We start from the raw sequence: 21,230 nt of genomic DNA, 5'->3' as shown, positions 1-21,230 counted from the left end.
TGTACATGGCACAAGATAAACTTGTATAGATCTTGTGAGTTTCTGCAGCTTGGCTAAGCTGTTAGATAAAGCCAGCTTTATTTTATACATTTTCTGATATCCTCTCCTGCAGTAATCTCTTCTTTGTACATTCTGCATTTCACTAAAATAATTCCTATTAACTCTGCCCTTTTTTCAGCATAACAGAACAACTTGAGAACAGAGCTCACCTCAATTTCTTGATATGAGCTGTTGATCATAGCAATCAGCATGTTGAGCAGAACCACCACCATCGTCACATTGTATATGCCATAAAGAACATAACCAATGTTTTCAATGAACTTGTGATCATATTTGAGGACAACAGAGGTTACTTCAGACAAGCCAAATATTGACCAAAATAAGGTCTTGAAACTTTCTTCCACTCTGTAGGGGGAAAAAACAAAAGGAAGGCATTATTAATAACTACACAAAGAAATATATCAGTTGTGTTTACAGTTGTGTGACTAATAAACAACCTCAATTAAATTGACTGTGAATCAGAACACTGATCAAAACAACAAACATGCAAGGAAACATTTTTCACAGCACTTCCCATTTTTCCTCTATGCTCCACCTATCCATCACAGCTAATAGAGATGTAACAATAGATGCAGAACAACAGGAACTAGAAAGGTATTTTATATCAAGTAATATTCTCTTCCAATTGGTTGCCCATAAGTCTGCGTGATTGAAATATATGCAGGTGAAATTATTTCAGGCTGAAATGAAAGCTTCCATTATACAAACAGGGAACAATTGGTCTTTTGTGTTCTGCTTTCTGAGGTCTGCAGTTTTATTTTAATGCTAAGAGAAAGCACACAATATCTCACAGACTTTGTTATCTTAGAGAAAAACCTGAAAGTTTTGATTGGCTTTTTACTTACAATGAAACCTCACACTTACGTTGTAAAGGCCGGGTTTAGTTTGGCTCCAAGGTAGTAGGAGTACAGTATGAACATTCCAATCATAAATGCAAGAAATACCATAATAAAAAGGACCATAAACTTGAAGATGTCCTTAACAGTCCTTCCAAGTGAGATCTGCAAGGGCCCAAAACTCTCATTTGCAGGCAGGATATATGCGATCCGAGAAAAGCTGAGAACAACAGCAATTGCATAAAGGCCTTCAGATATTATCTGAGGATCAGATGGGAGCCATTTATCTCTAGCTGGAAGATATGAAATACAGGGGTTACTCATTTATCACAATCTTGAGGAATAAACCTTGAAAGGATTTTTTCCATTAACATGTCTGAATTTAGTTGAGATAAATATTTGAAGAGTCTAATAGTTGCTGCTCTATTCCTATTTCATTTAAGTCACAAATTATGAATATGAATTACATTACCTTCTGTTAGAAGAAAAGTGACTTGAAGAAACATGGCATTTTCTTCAGCAGTTTCCATTTTAACCTATAACCAATAACCAATTCCTTACTGCCTTTTATAACATGTCTATATTAGCTATCTTAACAAGCACTATGCTAAAGCTGGGAAATTTATTCCTATTTGGTGTTTTATTGATGGCAAGTTAAGTGTTGCCTGATGAACAATTTCATTTATTAGTCACACTGAGCTTTTGCTTTTTGCATGATATAACCTAGTTCCCATAGTGACCATAAAGAGTTTTGCCAATTATCTCAAAAGAAATAGGATTGTGGGTTTTACACACAATGTGCACAGAAACAATTTAGTTATACAGAAATTCATAAATTACTATGTGAATTCATGCACCATCTTTGCAGAGCAACACTGAATTAAAATGTGTGTCATATCAAAATACCCCATGTTTCTAAATGTAGATTTACATATGCACAAGTTTAGATTGGTTATATTGCAATTAAGATAAGTAACAGAACTAAGTCTGCTGTTACAATATATTGAAGTCCATCCTAAAATACAGTCAGCAGCATTTTCTTGTGTTGCAAATACAGATTAATCACACCTTTATTGACAAATGGTGATAGATGTTTATGAGCATGAATAACTATCAAACAACTAAACCAAAAAAAAAGAGAATCACATCAACATTTTATCTGTTGTGCAATTAGCCAAGGGGGTCAAATTTAGCTGTAGGGTAAAGAGAGGCTTCTAAATGCATCCTTGAAGCTTTGCTATGTTCAGATGTGTTTGGCAGAAAAACTAAGCTCACCATAAGTAAAATATTCAATTTCTGGAGGAAGTGTGACCTCTGAGAGGTCGTTCTCCTCAATGTAGTTGTCCACATACTGTTGTGCTTTTGTGGCCTGAAGGAATGCCAGGAGCCTGGCTGTGAAAGCAGCAATGAAAATGGACAGCATCCCAAAATCCAGAACATTCCATAATTGCAAGATGTATTCCCTGGGTCCTTCCAGCCACAGTTCTTTGCATTCTGACCACATCATACCTGCAACAAGAAATGAAAAAGCACAGCAATATTTGCCAAATTGTTGTCATTTAAATTCCTTGCCTTCTCCCATTTCATGGAAGTGGGTGATACCAGTGGAGTAGAGATTTACTTATGTGCAGTATCACAGCATTCTCACCCCCTTCACTAAGGTTATTTTCTCTTGGTTTCAACAGGGTTGATCAAATAGCAAGGTGTTAATTGAAATTAATTAATGGAAATATAGTTCAACATCACCCCACAGAGAGTAGAACCTTGACTTTTCAGTGCAAGTATTGTGGCCTAACAAAAAAACCCCTGTAATCCAAAGGAGGAAAACTAAAGTGTGGGGAAAAAATGTCCTCTTACTTTCTTACCATTTACATTCCCAAGCCACTTCTGAATCAGAGGGTTTAATTTTTCCACAAGAGCCTACAGCAGCTGGATCAAAGCTTTGGGACCTGGGCTTCTTTCCTCCCTTTCAGAATTTCTATTTGCAAGAAAACAGGAAGATGAAGGGGCAATATACCTACCAAGAACCCACACCATGATCAGCATTTCTGTCCAGGTGAACTGGGTGGTCTTCACCCTAAAGATCTGCTTGGGGTAATCAGTAACAGTGACATTCGGCAGCGTCGTTATGCCCTCAAATCTGTCTGAAGCATTGAACACCAGCAGGCCTAGGAAAATAATGAAGGATGCTGCATGTGCCACAAATTTCATAAATGGGCTTCGAAGAATTCTTCCAAGCTGCAAAGGCAGAATGAAAGCAGTCACTCAGTTTTCTCAAAGAAACACCAGGCATTCCAAAAGCATAAATGGGCACTCAGAGCTCAGGACAGCCAGAAAGCTCATTCTTAAAGGATGTTCTTCCAAGAGCACTCAGCTGTGATGCTTTGCCATTTCAGACAAAATGCTCCCACAGGGAGCCTCACAGAGTATGCTGTCCTGTTAGTGAGTGCTCATGTTATTCCATAAACTCTAGATGGCAATGTTTGAGGGGAAACACTCCAAGGAATTGCAAATGCACAATGCAGTGACCAGGAAGAGTTTATAAAGCAAGCCCAGGGGAAGATAAATTATTAAAATCTCCAATTCCACAAGAGTGTACTATTAACTTTTCTACAACTACAGCTCTAGTTGTTTTCTTATCTCTGGTTTCTGTATTCCATCAAAGTTCAGAGCTCTAAGTGCCAAATAAGTACCTGTGTCTATTAAAACTAACAACTATTCCACAAAATTGACTAAGAAAAATAAGATAAGAAATATTAGTGATTTTTAATAGAAATTTGTTGGGTTTAAATCACATCTGCACCTGGTAAAAGAACAGAACAGCAGCAGTAGGGGCAGTCTGTCTGTCTTCCCAGAAGAGGGAACCAGCTGCTTCCAGAAGACCACATGAGTTTTATTATTTCAAGGAATTGTTTTCCTTGAAATTTGGGCCAGCTACTATGAATTAAGCAAACCAGTGCACATTAAACTGCATTTACTACCTGGGCAAACAATCTCAGGTTCCCTTCCTGCTCCTGACCTTTAGAAAGCATTTTGTAATTGCAATATCCAACAACTGACCTGAATGTATAGCATTTTTATTTGACATGGGCACTGAGGAAAAACATCAGATGTTTCTGCTACTGGGAATTAGAGCTCAAGGACAAATGTCACTTTTCCATATTAGAGACCAGCTAAAAATATATTAATATGTTCCTTTTATATGGAGCTGTGAGCAATATATTTACTATATTAATTATATTAAGATATTAATGGAGAGTAACAATTACACTATTTTAATAAAATTTTATCTTTAAAGTTAATAAATATTTAACCCAGAGAAAAAATCAGGTTCCTTTCAAATATGTAGATGAGAAAAACCTTATCCTCTGTGAGATGAACTAAAAGAATGAAATAGAAAAGAATTTAAAGACCACATTCAGCACTGGAATAAATGTACTTAAAATTTTTAAAAATTTTAATGCAACAGAGAAATCTTCATCTGATTTACCAAAAATCAACCAATGCACTGGATTTGCAAACAATTCATGTGCTACAAACCATTTCAAAGAAACTGCTGTTCCTTTCTTTGTGAGATCAGCAGTAAAGGTGGGAGCACCCTGACACTTTCATATATTTTTAGAAAGGTAAGAGTTTACAGCTAAACTCTTTTATGAATATATACCCCACTACATCCTCAGAATGATGCATTTAATTTAATTTCTGCTCTATAGTTCAGCTGGCAAACAGACCTCCTAAGGCTGGGATAACAAATATTTTACTTAAGATTAAGTTCTGCATCAGTAAAGTCAACAGATGTTCTGCTAATGGTTTGTATGGAAACAGCATGAGACCTCAGGATGCCACCAGAGGAGACTTAATAAAGAATCTGAGTGGTGACTTTCAAAAAATCCATGTCACTAATACAAAGAAATTACACAGCAGAGACTGAGGTGAGCACAACCTAGGGAAATTTTAAAAAGAAAAAAAGCTCTCAGAGAAGATTATTTTTCCTTCCTTCAGCTTAATCCTAATTTATATTCATACTTCATCATTGTGGTCCCCTCTTTACAGTGAAAGTAACAAACCCCCTAAACATCTTTTGGCTCAAAGTTAGAGATTGCTAAAAATACAATTAATTAGTTAAAATTTGGAAGCAGCAGAAATTGCATGTTGACTGCCAGAAAAGGAAAAGCAGCTCTGAGAACAGCACAAGACACATAATTAATAAAATTCAGTACCCTGCTACATGGTGCAATCCAATAACCAATGGCTAGAAAGGGAAGGCCCAATGCCACAACCAGCACCACCAGACACTTGATAGCTATGGTCTGCTCCCGTAGTCCTGAGAGGTTTTCATACCAGATTGTCAGTAGCTGCTGCTGACAGTTTGGATGGGCCACAAACTGCAAAGAAAAAGAAAAAGGAAAGGAAATAAACACCAAGACATGATGTCATTAAGAAGAAGAGTTACATAATTGCTACATGTTACATAATTGCTACATGTAATTGTGATCACCTTAAGGTCTAAATTAACACTAGATATTTAAGAGCTGTGGTTTTGGGGTTTTTTCTCATTTCCTTTAAAACAAAGGTTAATAAATAAAGAAGTAACTGCCAAATCACAAGAGAATGTGGGACACCAGAGTTAAGCACAAGGGCAGCCTGGTTTTCACAGAAGCTTGAAGAAATCTGATAATACACTTATCAAAAACTGGTGAGTCAGAATAAAGAAGGTGAAGTGTTTTACAAAAAAGAGTTTGAAAATAAATCTGATAACTGATAATTTGTGTTGGGTTAAGAGTGAGTTTTCATGTCAGTTGGTTATACTCTAGAAAAATTAAAATACTGTAAACCTTGGATACCCATTTTATTATCCCTTGTACTCTGCAGAGATCATTATGTACTACATGCACTGTTGTTTGCCAGGTCTTGCTTGCAAAACTCTATTAATATTCCAAATCTCATTAAAAAGTGCATAGAGTAGTACAGCAGGACAAACTTCTTAAAGAAAATCAAATTAAATCATTGGCAATGGAAACAGGGAACCTTAAACCTCTCAGGAAGAGCAATTTGAAACTGCTGCATGAACTTTAAAAAGGCAGGCAATCTTCATACTTTAATCTACTTTGCTGTAAAATTAAAGTCCCTAAGCATTTTGGTGTGTGATGCATTAAGCAGTTACTTCACATATTAATGCAGTTTGTACATAAAGTGGAGTGGCCAAGAGAAATAAATAAAGAGATTGTAAAAAAGTCTTTTAAGAAATTAATGTCAACTCAAACTGATTCTGTTCTTTTTATTAGGCTGTCACCTTTGAAGCTTATGCACCATAAAAACTGCCAGCCTGGCCCATTTGAGAAGAAGAGATTGGGATTTTGTGTGTTTGTGCATTCTGACATATGCCCCCAGCCTCTTCTTTTGCTAAGATAAATTTCATTGTCAACTCAGGACATCAAAGGGACAAATCCCACAGCAGATTAACTGTGGACAAAGGCAGGAAAGTAAATAATTATTTCAAATTACAAAGACATTTTTAAAATCAGGCTTAAAACTGTAGGGAAGAGGAGGGAAGAAACATGCACATCATTCCTTCTGTTACCACAGGGAATGGGAAGAAACAGTAAAGGAGCTTTAAGGAAGTTTACCCAGGGCTGGGAATCAGCCACGGGCCCTGTGGCACCTCATCCAGAGCTCTGTGCTGGTTTGTTCTCCTGATCTATCAACATTTTGATCTGACACTAAAAGGAGATCTGCTATAATTTTCAGGAAAAAAAAAAAAAAAAAAAGGAAGATTTAGTGAATAAGATGCCAAGGGTTATGGGCAAGTTCTTCTCTGGCAGTGAGTCTGCAGGCTCTTGAGATGATCTTAGCAACTTATTTAACTGCTGGCAGCTGCACACTGTGCACCACTTCCAAGCCCTTGGAGCAAGTTGTGTCACTTCTCATCCATAAAAGCTCTGAAATTCATCCCTCCTCTCTCAGTCTTTACTGAAATACTTCAACTTATGATTATGTTTGGTTTATTTTCAGCAGCTTTAAACTGTGCCCATCCCTGCTGCATGTGTGTCTGTATTACCTGTATGTGCCTGCAGCTTCATCTCCTCCAAGGACAGTAGGCTGACATCACATTTTACCTACTGCTCACATCATCCTACAACCTTGCTCTTCCTGCATTTCTCCTCTCACTCTATTTTCCATGCAATTTCTCACTTTTCATTATATATGTTGAACTCATTATCACATGTGTCTAATACTTTCAGCTCCAAGCAGAACCCCAGTGAACAAAATGATGCATGAGAACAGTATCTGGTCACTAAAAGGAAAAATTATCCAAATTTTAATGCAGCTCCTTTTCCAAGCATAATTGACAGCAACACTTCTGATGTTTTCAGTTTCTCGACCATGAATCAAGTCATCACTATGTAAATATTTTTCTGCATGACTCAGAGTGATTATGTTATTTATTTCTACCATCATAATGGCTGGGCTTAGAGCAAGAACAAATCCTGGCACACTCTGACACATTAACACACAAAATACAAAGAGAATTTTGCATCTTCTTTCTTATCCATCAATTGAACACTTCAGGGTTTGAAAATTAACTCCTGTGATTTTATTCCAGCTCTTACTGATTTCACTTGGAAATTCCATCTTGATTTTTGTCTTGGCAAGAACTGCAGATTAGCTGGGCCTGTGTCAGCTCTTCTCTGGAATTTTGTTTGCAATCTAAAGACAGAGTTGAGACACAAAACTAAAAGCACTACTACAGCAGTAATTCAGCATACAGAGCAAGACTAATTTGTTTTCTATTTTTTTTTTTTCTCCCTTAATTCCCTTAGTCCTTCTCTATCAGGGCTGCATTTTCAGTCTGAACCTTTGCTTCAAACCCACATCATGTTTAAAAGATGGGTTCCACTTTGGTGCAGTACCTAGGGCATTAAGTGCAAGAGTTTCATTACTAATAGAATTAAAAACTACTTTTCCCTAGCAGTGAAGTTCTGAGAACATTTGCTACTTGTCATATGGTTTGTCCTGCCTCTCCTCCCTCTGGATAGGGCATAGGCTCATTAACTATTTCAAGGACCTGCTGCCCTGTTTGCCTGCACTGCTGGCAACAGGTTACTGACCTTGATGGACCTGTCTGGGAAGCACAGCTAGAAATATGGAAAGCTAAGGAAATAGGCCACATCCTTGTCTGCTTCCTATAGGGGTTGAAACAATCCCATGTGCAGTTCCACATCTAAATCTCTTCCAGTCAGGATATCACTAGAATCTGTCACAACTCTGATGGAGCAAATCTCAGCATTAAAGGACCACTTTTCCACCCTTCCCATGCCCTGTGTAATGGCCACTTACAGGCAACTCCACATGTATGAATATGGTAACAACTCTGCACCATCTATTTCCTCCCACCAAGATCATTCCTCTTTTAAGTTCTGATCTGTATTTGTCATGAACTGCAGCCAGCATTCCAAGTTTCTCTCTTGCAAGAGAAGAGAACAAGTTTGCTATGAGGAATTCTCTCTCTCTCTTTTTTTTTTTTTTCACTATTTAGATTTCTGTTATTCTTAACAGATCTGTGTGGCCCTTTGCTTAGCAGTGAATTTCATCAGTGACAGCAAACTCATAAAAGAAAACCACAGCCTTCAGTGTGAAAGCTGAGACATGAGTCTCAACAAAGTTTTGGTACACATTAAACTGCAATATCATAAAGAATGTATATATTTAGACACTACAGGATGCTTATGCACTTTGATTTCTTTTCCCCATTCCAGACTTAAATTAATTTAATGCTGGTATACATTTACCTTGATTTTTGATAATTAATATGCACTTATTTGCTGTAGACCAATCCTATACTGGAAATGATGATTTGCTGGTTGGGATCTGTGTTTACAATTTCTATTATCAATCTTTTGTGGCCTCATGAACACCAGCAATCCCCAGTTGTTCTGGCAGGGTCCTTACAATTCATTTTATATGGCAGATTGGCTCAAGAGGTGGCCACAGAACAGAGAGTTATTTATTCTGAGAGACACAAGGCTTCTTGTGGAGATGATGAAACTATAATGGCTGTAAGGAATGGAAGTGATGCTAATCACATAAATAGGTAGCTGTAAATAATACATAGGCACTGCTGTATTTCCTGGCTCCTCTCACAACAGGACACACTTGTAGATATTTTCTGTGCTAGCCTAATGTGGGATCTTGAGGAGAACAACATAGCAATACAATAAAAACTACAATGAAAGGGTATGTATTTATGTCAAATATGTGATGCACAGCTCTGTTTTTCAACACACAACATTCATTCACAAAATACAAACTATTCTGAGAGAGGCATCTACTGAAAACACCTGCCATAACACCAATAGACATAGGTACAAAGGTGAAGAACAGGAATTAATTGATCAATACAGACATATTCCATGCATTTACAGGGCTGAGTTTTTTGAAGGAACAAACATGGTAAATCATTTGGAATTTCTTACATCAGTTGCAGATGAGCTATTTATGGGTTGAAACCAACACTTTCACCAACAAAGCCTTCTCTTTGAATTAGGTATTATTGCATTGACTGACAGGAAAACACAGCCTGAGTGTCACTGAGGGAAAATCCAGCTCTACTGAAACACCTTTTGGGTTAATCAGAAGGATCTGACAGACTGTGCAAAGCCTTTCCAGCACACCTCATTTATGTCATCACAGTCTCCTGCTACTTCTCAGCGGTGGGAAGTAGATTAAACGAAACTCCTTCATTACAGCCCCCTCCTGCCTTCTGAGAGCCTTTGATTACTCACACCACGTCTCAGCGGCACATCTGACCACGGGTTCACACCCCCTGCAGCAGGAGGAGGTGACTCTGCCCTCCTGAGAGCCGGGAGGAGTTACCTTTTTGACCTCGTACTTGATGGCCAGCTTGACGCGACTCAGGGAGGCGCGGTGCCGCTGCGCTTCCACCGGCTCGGCGCTCAGGTCCCCGTTCAGAATGGCCTCCACCTCCTCCGAGTCCCGGCACAGATCCAGGACACCCACGACGAAGTCCTTACACTGCATGGACAGCTTGCGGTAGTCGTTCTGCAACAGGAGGGGGACAGAAGATGGCCCGTGACAAAGAGGCAACGGCGAGGAAAAAAAAGGAACCTAAACGAGCTGATAAAAATGAAGGGTTTGATTTTTACTGTGTCGAGTTTGGAGTGTGTCACGTATTGCAGAATTTTTGTGCAGCGGAGTCATTTGTTCTCTGAAACGAGGTAAACACGTGGCATAAGTTATGATGAAAATAACCTGGATGAGAAACAAGAGGCAGCTGAAAATATAAAAATTACACAAACAAAGCAGACCAGGACTATTGAAGATGTGACCTCACTCTTGAAAAAACTTTGCTGACAACTAATGAATAATTGTCTCTGAGGCTACAAATATCTTAAAGCTCTTTCTACACTGCTGAAGTGGCTGATTACTCATTACTCTGATGTACACCAGGTACATCTCCCCTTTTTTGCCTTTCCACCCTCTGCTTCCCACCTTCCCTTGGAACTTCTCACACTCAACAACTGGCACAGTGGGCTACAAACAACTCCATAGAGCAACTGCAGGACAAACTTGGACACCAACATTGTGAGCAAAAGATCCCAAATTTCCTGTAAGAGTGCTCTGGAAAGAACAAGGGATTCATCTTCCATACCTGTTGAGTCTTGCCAAGGATTATCATATCAACATCAAATATTTGCCTCTCTCTAATCTTCTTCTTCCTCTGACAAAATATTTGTGTCTGCATCTCAGAATTTTTAACTAACTTCGTAACTTTGCACATCTGAAATTTTGCTTGTACTTTTGTTCATATTTGTAAATGTCTCCCACCACCTCTGTGACATTACCTATAAACTCTTATCTTGGTCTCTGCTTCAGCAGAAATCTTGGTCTTCATTTTTGTGTCTGTGTCCTCTCAGACAGATTACTAAAAATGCCCCATCTGAGATGTGGCCTCTGATTTTCTCACATGAGGCTACAGGTGGAGGAGGAAATTTGACTGAATCTGCCAATTTTACCTGCAGTAGAAACAGCACAACCACCTTTTTCAATTAATACATAGCTTTTCTTCAGTTTTTTTTCCTCCACCAGGCCACCAAAATACTAATTTGAGCCCTCTGCCTCTCCATTTGTTGTGTTTTACTGTTCATTTCCAGACACTGCTTTTTCAAAATCACTTTTTGAGGGTGCAGATTTTTCCTTAGAGGTGCCTGTCTTATCAAAAACATTTCCTTACTGCTTCTGCCCTCACAATCTTCTCACTTTTTTTCTGAAACCCTCACTTTTTTCCCCTTTCCTAAGCAATTTTACCTCCTTGCACTGGTAGTTTTGCTAAATTTTCAACATAGCATCTAATGGGACAGAGAAACTAATGTGCTCTCGGCAGCTTCAAATTATTTTGGGAAATGATGGGAAAAGAGACTGCATAGGCTAAGTGCAAGAATCAGCCATCAGTCCCATAGGTCAGATTCAGATATGAATCAAAATGAAACATTACTGGAGACAAACAAGTACTCCTAGAAGTTGTGTTATTACACAAGACTGACATCCCTGATACAGACTTGGAAACAACCAGTCCTAATCACAGACCTTCAACAGGATCCTGTTATTTCCTTTGGTCATAGAGGACAAATTAATTCAGTTGTCAGTGAAACAACAGGATGTAAGGTTATTTTAGATTTGTTTTTGGTAACCAAGGAGAACAGGACAGAAGAGCCAATTATAAAAATAATACTGGGATGTGTGATTAAACTCAGTGAAGGGATAAACAAGCTTATGTATGAACAAGATTTAGGACTTTGAAAAAGGCAAAGTCTCATATTAATCAAGGGAGTGAAATATATTTACTAGCATGGAAGACTGCATGCAGATAGAGCTTCTACATGAAATGTGGTTAGATCTCAGACACTACAGAGATAAAAACCTTGCAAAAGAAGACTCCAGGATGGTGGCTAGAAAATAGCAGCAGTCAAAAAAAAAAAAAAACAACCAAAAAACAAAAAAAAAAACCCAAAAAACAAACCAACAAAGAGGAACAATTTTTCATGACAGCCTAATCAAGAAAAAGCTTCATCACAGAGGCCAAACCTCTAAGTATATACTGCTAGAATTCAGGTTATGGAGAATATTAAGCAAAGCACCAGGAGGTGACACGATGTAAAAAGATGGGGATTTTATTCACTGAAGAAAAAGGAGTGACTGAAAATAATAAAGCTAAAAACAATACCATGCCTTCAGTTTATTCAAGTCCTATATTGTTTCTGCAAAAGAATTCTGAAATATCAGTGAGAAGTCGAACGCTTTTCCTTAAGCATTTAATTTCAAGCAAGAGCTGCTTACACATTTCACTACAGCTAAAGGAAATATTTACTAAAGTATTTACTAAAGCAAAAACCATGAAAATCATCAGACACAGCTTAACATTAATTCAACAGCAATAAGACTGATAATCAATCTTTTTCTAACACTTTAAAGCAGCTGCAAATCTGCTTTCAAAGTGCATGGGACAATACACTTCCTGCAGTGACTTCAGTAATAATACATCATAACTAAAAGAGAAACTACATTCTTTCTCACCTGAATTTGAAGACACTTTTAACTTGCCCAAGGAAAAAAAAACCCAGTATTTGTTTTACTATTATTTGTATCTAACATATAGTCTAAAGTGATATCTTATTAAGGTTTAATAAAATTTTGTTTAGATGGTTTTGTATTAAGTGCTTTATGACATAATTATGATATAACAACCCAAATTTTTCCTTGTATCAATAAACATGGCCTGTCCAGTTGCAGGGAGAGGTTTCAATTACAAGTGTTTCCTCATTCTTTTGCTAATTGTGAAGAAACAGAAGAAGAAATAGTGGATTTCTAATAGTTAGGAAGTAACAAGAGTTATTTCCATGCTATGCATGTTTGCTTACCCTGAGAGTTACCCAGATTTCTTCTTGTAGCAGTAGAGTAACAGTAGAAACATGAATGACATGTTTCTTCATTAGAAGATGCACCAGTTGCTTATAACAGTTATGCTTATTGCCAGATAAGATTCATGATACAATGGATGATGTTTTATTCTGTCAAATTTAAGGATTAAATACAGCCTACATTACCCACAAATGCTGTTATGAGAAATGAAAACCAGTATGTGCATTCTTAATATCTCACTCTGGCTTTGAATCTTATAGCAGGAAAACTTGTCAGATTTCCCTCTCCAGGTCTTTATTTACCTATGTATTAGCAAATCAAATTTGTCCCACTCTATCTGATTGCTTTACAGAATTAAATAGACAAACAGTACCTGATTCTCAAACAACTTTCTACCTCTAGGGTGTTGTGTGAATATCAAATTTCAATCTATGGTCCCAGTTATCCAAATCACCTCTGCTCACTCCTGAGAACATACAAATGAAGGCACCAGATAAACACTAACAGTTGCACAAGCACCTTTGTAACACTAAAATATATCAGCCTACACCCTGAATTTCCCAGGTGACTCCAGCACATGCAGGACAACTGATGGTGACTGGAATTGCAAAGCTGTGTCTCACAAGCAGTTTCAGAGGATTCTGATACACATCAAAAGCTGGATCTCAGCCTGCCCAAATCTGTGTTCTCACTCTTAACATCAAGCACTGCCCTGTGAATTCATCTGGAGTCCTGACAAAGAACAGATCAATCGGTCTGTGCACAGAATGAAGCACACGAACAGAAAACCTTCAGCTGATTTCACACTGGATTTGTAACCACTGCAAAGGAAATTTATACTGAGCTACCACATGCAGTCAAACAAAATGAAGGGATCTGTGTTCTGTTACAGGAGCCACACTCCTGCAAGCACCAAGGTTCACAAGTAATGCACAACTAATTCATGGTCATTTTACTGAATCATAAATTTATGTTATTATCTGGTAAACAGCCACTTTGAAATCACATATATGGTGAGTTTGCACATGTAACTGTATATGCAAATCAAGCACATAACTGCACTAATGGTTATGGATCTGGGCCCTGTCCTTTCAAAAGCTGGGCCTAAACGTAGATCAAGCTTGAACACTCTTTGTTAGTTCAGCTGAGATAACACTATGTAAATTTACTTGGAAATCTGACAGATTCTGCTTTTAGATGCACGTCCACATCTTCCGTTGGTTCAGTAGCAGCTTTTAGCAAAACTGGGAACAGGGATTTATCCTATAGAAAGCAGGACTACAACCTTTTGGATCCTTGCCAGAGCAATTTTAGCTGGGAGAACAGAGCTTGCTTACACAGGACAGTATTTAGTTGAAAGCTGGTATAAAGAGATAACCATGAGGCTTTTTAGCCACCTTGCCCTCTCTTCCTATGGCGACTCCAAGGTAAAGTTCCATCAGCTGTTCTGGCTGCCACAAATCCTCCCTTCCAGTAACAGCTTTAAAGTTCCCAGGCAGGAGGGTTAATGTCAATTAACTTTAGTAACCCAACCCTGTCATTCCCCAAGTCAAGCCGTGGTGGCCATGGTCTGCTAAAAATAGGAGAACAGGAAAACATAAAAATTTGGAATATTTGTATTGCAAAGTATTCTGTGGGCAGGAAAACATAATCCTCCAGCTATGTTAATGGTCACTTATTTACATTAAGACAAGACACAGTTCCAGTTTTCATGATTTGGTAGCATTCTTGACTGAGAGCAAACTGAAATTCCTGATGTCATCTCAAATCCTGCAGGCAATCCCTGGAATTAGGAGATTAGGGGGACTAGGAATACAAAGTTAAATCAGACAAATACTGTAATCCCTCCCCTGGCCATGAGAGAATTGAATAGAAGAATACATGGGAAGAAGACAAGTGCATGCAAAGATCAAAAAGAAGTAAAAGTGTCAAGAAGAAATAAATATAATAGATGAAGAAGAGCAAAAGGACAAACAGGAAGTTGAAACAAGGATTTTACAAATGGAATTAAGGAAGCTTGGAGATGAAAGGAGTAGAATGAAATAGTCTTTAGGACACCAGTTTTCTCATCTATTTTTATTTATTTTCAATACTTTTTTTTGTCTTGCATCTCCCAAGAAAAATCAGGGCTCCATGGTTTCTTTGAATCCTTTCTTCTTACATCCAAAAGGAAAATAAAACAAAATCCTAAAAATCAGTGTAATTAATCAGGTTTTCTTGAGGAACTGACTGCCATGAATGAATGGCCTAAGTCACCTTCCCACATTTCTAATTCACTTGTGCAAACCCTGGCTTGTGCATTAGAATTTCTTAGTGCAAATGATAAGCAAGAGAGGCAGACTGGATTTTGCATATGCAATGGTGTTAGGTTCAATTGAACAAGCATTTACCAGGAAACCTGGCCCTCAGGTGTTTTAAAACAGGTTCAACCTATGTTCTTTCTCTGTGAGAAAACCACCCACAACAGTATTTTCTGTAGGAGTGCTCTGCATCCTGGAAGTGGAGCATGCAGAGGAAATGTTGTGGGCCTCAATATTCCATAGATACTGAGAATAAATCATGATTTAAACTGAGCTGTCCATTATTTTGTTGTGAGAGAGATGAAGAGTTTTGCCCACTTTTTTTGCACCCTGAAACAATTCTGCTCAGTGCTGTGCTACAGACTGAATTTGAGTGGAATACTTGAGCATTTCCAGTGATGATCCTAGAGAAAGGTTTAGCAGAAGTCTGCAGGAATGCAAATGCTGGATTAGAAGCCTTCTCCTCTGGGATGTGACAAAGCACACAAAGTTATCAGCCAAACAGATTCAGATGACACATCTATAGGGAAGAAAGCACTGAAAAGGCAGTTACAGATGGGAGGGACCCCAGGAAAACATTCAGCTCTATCAGGCTTGATGGAAACAGAAGGAAGAAAAGAGATGTGATGTCAATGAGGAGGGTAATTATTTCACTGGAATGTTTTGATGTTGATGAGAAGCTGGAATTTCCATGCCAGCAAGGAGTCAGGAACAATTTTTACTGTAGGTGCCAAACTGAATCATCTGATACACCTGGCAAGGTTAGTAGTCATGTAAGTGCTATCCAAAAATGCTGAAATCTGTAAAAACAGTGAATTTGTTGGGGTTTTAGGCATCCCAAACTAGCAGAGAATTACCATTTTAAAAACTGAAATAATTTTTTAAGGTTCTGTTTGAAATGAGAAGCTCAATCAAAAAACTTCACCTTTTCTCCTCCAAAGTTTCAAGCTACTTTTCTTCCTGATGAAATTTGTATGCATGGTATTAGCATTTGTAAGATGGGAGTCTCCCATGAATTTCTATTTCCACTGTAATTTTTCTATGCACTTCTAATCATCTACATCCTTGCTTAACAAAAACACAATGCAGCTTGCCCTAATTTAGCTTTTGGTGCCAAAGTACCTTTTCATCTGAGGAAAAAGAAAAATCTGACATTTTTTTCCCGAATAAATACATTGAGGAAGTATTCAATTAATTTGCCAGGCTACACAATACACAGCACAGTATGAATGAGTTCCTTCAGCATAGAAATGGGAAAAAAGGTTTAAGATAAATTTTACACTTCATCAGTGTGTGTTATAATACATTAATCCTTCTCACTACTGAAAAATTATTTTTAAATTCTATTTTAACTCACTCAGCTGAATATGGACTTATTCTTCCTCAGGAGTTTTCTTCCTCTTCTGTTAAATTTCACTTTATCAATTTCTGCCTGTCTTTCTCCAGGTTGTTGCATATTCCTTGTGTGTACTCCACAGGGTAAGCACTGCTTGCTGCTGTTTGGAGAGGTTAATGCACCTTTTGTCTCTCTCAGATCATTTTTGAAGATATTAAACAAGCAAGTGGTACACAACACTGCCCTTGTAGAACACCAATAAATAAATTAAATAAATTAAAATAAAAATAAATTTGCTGTTAAACCCAGAGACAATGCTGTGGATATATTTACTCACTGAGAGCAATCTGCCATTCCCCAAGCCAAGCTTTTCTCATTACAAGCAGTCTACTGGGGTTTGATCTCTTATGGGGTTTGGCTGCAGGGGGAGAATGGGGGACAAGAGGACAGGTGGCTGTTACAGTCCTTTTTCAAGGCATCCAACTGAACTGAAAAATCATTTAAAAAAGCACTGGGCAACAGTTAACTAAGCCATTAATTGCCTGAGGAAGAAGCTGAAATATATAAAGAAGTCAGGGCACTGACATACAAAACCAGATATAGCTGAAAACCAGGTAAGAGGAACAACATCTGTAAGCTAACAGCTAGTTTGGAACACATGACATTCCTAAAAGGTGCATCCAAAAAAATCCACTTTGGGTATTTTTAACAATTTGGAGAGATCAGATAAAATCAGTACAAATTACTAAGAGGGAATAAGGTCAGTGCTGCAGTACCCTCAAGGAAAGCAAAATGTTTCTGCATTTTGCCCTTATATTACTCAGCATTTGTAACTGAGAACAGTCCTTGTGTGCTGCAGCAACCAGAATTGTTTTCCATCTGCTGCAAGGTTATCGGAACACGCACTTTTTCCAGTTTCCAATTTTACCAATTTTCTCCAAACACAGCAGGTGCAAAAGCAATTTCATTTCATTAAAAAATCCTTTTAAAAGCTTATGTATCAAGAACAAAAGAGACAATAAGATGAGAGTGTTTATAATTGAAAAATAAAAAGCACAGGGAATCGTTTCAGCATCTAAGGACAACATGAAGTAGCAGCAACTTCAAAACAATAACAAAGACAGAGAAACACAAAAACACCTTTACCTTGAATTCTTTTTCAATGTTGGCCAACTTGGCAAGTTCATTGCTGAGTTCTAGAGCAGTGAGCACTGGATCTTCACTGGACAGAGACAGATAAGCCGGACTGGCCAGTCCTTTGTACGCATTTATTCTTGACCTAGAGTGACTGAAAGAATCATGTTTTTGCTTCTCTGTACAGTCATTACATTTGCAGAAATAATCATGAGGTCTTTCTATCCTCGCTCCTTTCATCAACAGCATGTGCACGACCTCGTATTTTTGGCAGTGGGCAGCTAAAATTATGGGAGTGATGTCTGGAGAAAAGCGGGTACCGTCTTCATCGTAGGAATAAAAATCATCATCCTGGAGCTCCTGCTCACAGGGGCTCAGAGTCAGTCGCTTATTTACTGAAAACCCAGGATGATTCAAAATTGCTTCCACTATCCTAATGTAACCCTTGCTGATTGCGAGCAGCAGGGCATCTCCAATCCGTGCCAAGTTCTCTTTTTTTAACAGGAGTTCTGTCACTTCCAAATGCTCGTTCCCCACAGCGAGCTGCAAGGCGTTTTGGCCCATGTAGTCGACGCAGTTGACATTCAGCGTCTTTGACTCCTCCAGCATTTTGCGCACCACGGGGATGTTGCCGTACTCGGCGGCGTCCAGGAAGCGCTCCTCCTCGGCCGTCAGGCTCGTGCCTCTGTTGTTGAACATGAAGGCTGGGCCCCTGATGGCCTGTCGCCTTCCCTTCTCCCTCATCATGGTCATACGCCTCAGGGATGGGCTCTCTTCGATGTACCTAGGGAGAAAAGGAGGAAAAAGTAACACGTTTTCACCGTGGTGGCAATTTGTAACTTCCAATCCTGTTGCTAAAACAACTTATTTAGTCCCTTCTCTTTTGCCCATTTGCTGACAAGCAGTGTCCTCTATTGGGACAGCTCTTGCTTGTCTGCAATCTAAAGACACTCAGTGCCTTGGGCCATTGCTGTTCTTTTAGCATGGTCAAGATTTGTCAACATTTTTCATTTCTTTTAAGACATCACTCCTCTTCAGAAATCCTTCCCATGTATAGAATGAAAGCACACCTACTATACTGCTTTCAGTAGTAATTAATATTATCCATCACAACCATTTCAAGCTGATGGTATAAGTAAGGCAATACTTAATGCTTACCATGTTGTAGATCACATAAAAGTGAGGTGAAAACACATTTTCTTCAGGGTATCTTGCCAAGTAACACATGATGAAGCCTGATCACAGCTTCTCATGTTACTACTAGAAATGTTAAACCTGGAAGCTTCTCCTCACTTTGGCCAAATTACAAATTTTTGGGAAGCAATAGTGCATACACATTCAGTAGACTTTCTGCAACTAAACTGCTCACAGGTTCCAGACACCAGGAGTCCTCCTGTACAGATTGGGATCAGCTCTCACTCAGTGGACTCCTGCAGTGCTGTGGATTGTGTTTGGCCTGTTTCTGCATCACCCATTTTAGGAGCTGAGAGGATCTGTGTATACATTCTTGTACCATAATAAAAAAATGGGAAAGTCGAAGAGTTAATGAATGAAAATTGGGATAACTGCTGCACTAGAAAGAGGAAACCTGGGTGTAGGAAAGTGAGATGTCTTAAAGGAAAATGAGAACCAAGGAACCCATGAACTCTTCACAAAAACCAAGAGAAAAATGGAGGAAAGAGAAGGGTAACAGGTGAAAAGAATGGGTCAGCAAGCTAATTTGGCAAACACAGAAACTGGAATTATGAACCAGTGAAGGTACTGGCTGAGAGAACAGGCACATTTGGTGCTGAACTGCATCTACCAAGGCAAGGAAACAAGAGGGGCAGGAAGGTTCAGAGCAGTGAGACTGGATAGAAATTGCAAAGAAAAGGAATGAGAGGCTGAGGAGCAGACACTGACTAGCTGGAGAAAGCAGCAGGAGACAACTGCCTGACAAGGTCTGAAACAACAGAATGGACAGGATCAGGCTGAAGTGGTCACAGCTGGGAGAAGAACAGAAGCATTTGTGCCTGCCAGAGCAGAGGACAAAGGCCTGAAAATGCACTCAGGATACCCCAACCTTCCTTCACCACCATCTGCACATAAATATGAAACCAGTCAGCAATCTCCCTTGCCTTTTCCAGCTCAGCAGTGAGAAAGGCAGCCTCCAGCTGCTATCAGTTGATCCAGTAGCTCAAGGGATAGAGATCACTTGAGATGATTTGATGGGCATGCAGACACCATGGGCTGCTGATAAACAATATGACTTAATGGAGGGTGTGCTTTGAATACATATAACACACTATATATATATATACACACACACACTACATAGGGATAAAGAAATCTTTTAAGTTCCAAATCTGTTTCTTAGGTCCTACATGCCTCTGTTCTTCATCTTTAGAAAAAGAACAGTTGGCTCCCATCTTACAGGAGCATTGTAAAAATTAATTTTTTTCACTTCGCTGAAAAACTCAGACACAGGAGTGAAAGGCCAGACAGAAAAACTGAAAAGGAAATTAATCCTACATGTTGCAGTAATAAGCAGACAGGACTCAGTTTCATCATGCAGAAAAAGGTAATTCTTTATTCACAAAGCTCATAGGAAATATCATAGGAAATATCAGAAGGCATTGTGTTAGACCTAATTGGTTAACAACACACTAACATCCAGTTTATTGGTCTGTAAATGGCCAGGGTGTACGTCTGTCAAATTTCTCTATTTTTGGTTAGTTTACATATTTTGTTCACTGATTCCCATGGGACAGATTTCTTGTTTATTACAGGTGCAAACGGTTCTCTTGCCAGAACAGTTTGCTGTGCTAACTGCTTTCATTCTTATGATTTTTCACATGGAAAGTTACAAACTAACTCTTAGCTTTAACCTAAACCTAAACCACATTTTCTAAGGCCTTTCTTTTATAATATCTCTATCTGCATTCAACATCAACCCTCAGTGCATTAGAAGAGCTGTGAGTCCATGTAATGAATGTCAAGGGCAAACCAAAATATGAAACAGCCTTTTTTAAGCAAACCCTGCCAGTCTGCAAAAAGGACAGAACCAAGGGAAAAATGCAACACACACCTTTGGGCAGCAAGGGCTCTGCATTAAAGTGGACACAGTAGCACCTGCAGGAGCAGCTTTGAAAGGTAAATATCCAAACTGATGCAGGTTCAAATCCACAAACAGAGGAACAGCCTCCTAAGTGCTGCTGGGGGGCTGGTTTTTATGGGTGTGATCTTTCAAAGATGAGCTTTGCTCTGTTGACACTGCACAAAATACACCTGCTGCCATCACTGGATGCAGCACTGGAGTTTTCATTGGGATAACTAATTCCATTCAGATTGTAAGGATAGGCCTGCCCTTCCAGCTATGTACATCAAAATGTAAAATCTTAATCACTTTATAGCAGCTACAAACATCCTAAAAAATAAACAGTCCAAACCCATTCAATAAACACAAATGGGCAGCTCAGTTGCACATCAAGCAAAGAGACTGTGAAACTCATTAGCAAGGGCAGGTCTCTCCTGGGATGAAGCATTTGATCTTTTTACCTTTTTATCTGTGGCTGGCATTTCTGGACTATCTGAAACAGCCTGAGTGGCACTGCAGTACAAGCAATGCTATAACTACTATTTAGTTTT

General features: G+C 38.7%; 1 protein-coding gene across 2 annotated transcripts in view; it reads right to left on the bottom strand.

The window, feature by feature from the left end:
* The window catches only part of TRPC3 (transient receptor potential cation channel subfamily C member 3), a 32,799-nt gene that overhangs the window by 5,045 nt on the left and 6,524 nt on the right, over positions 1 to 21,230 (bottom strand). For both annotated transcript variants that reach the window (XM_079306331.1, XM_079306332.1), the window contains exons 2-8: positions 17,616 to 18,387; positions 9,771 to 9,956; positions 5,117 to 5,281; positions 2,918 to 3,134; positions 2,172 to 2,405; positions 925 to 1,189; positions 210 to 405 (exon numbers count right to left, since the gene is read on the bottom strand). In XM_079306331.1, the coding sequence (XP_079162457.1) occupies positions 210 to 405; positions 925 to 1,189; positions 2,172 to 2,405; positions 2,918 to 3,134; positions 5,117 to 5,281; positions 9,771 to 9,956; positions 17,616 to 18,387 (2,035 nt within the window). The remainder of the gene's footprint in view (positions 1 to 209; positions 406 to 924; positions 1,190 to 2,171; positions 2,406 to 2,917; positions 3,135 to 5,116; positions 5,282 to 9,770; positions 9,957 to 17,615; positions 18,388 to 21,230) is intronic.

Source organism: Erithacus rubecula, assembly GCF_903797595.1.
Source record: "Erithacus rubecula genome assembly, chromosome: 5".
Classification (NCBI taxonomy): Eukaryota; Metazoa; Chordata; class Aves; order Passeriformes; family Muscicapidae; genus Erithacus; species Erithacus rubecula.
This window is presented reverse-complemented; position numbering and strand designations above follow the sequence as displayed.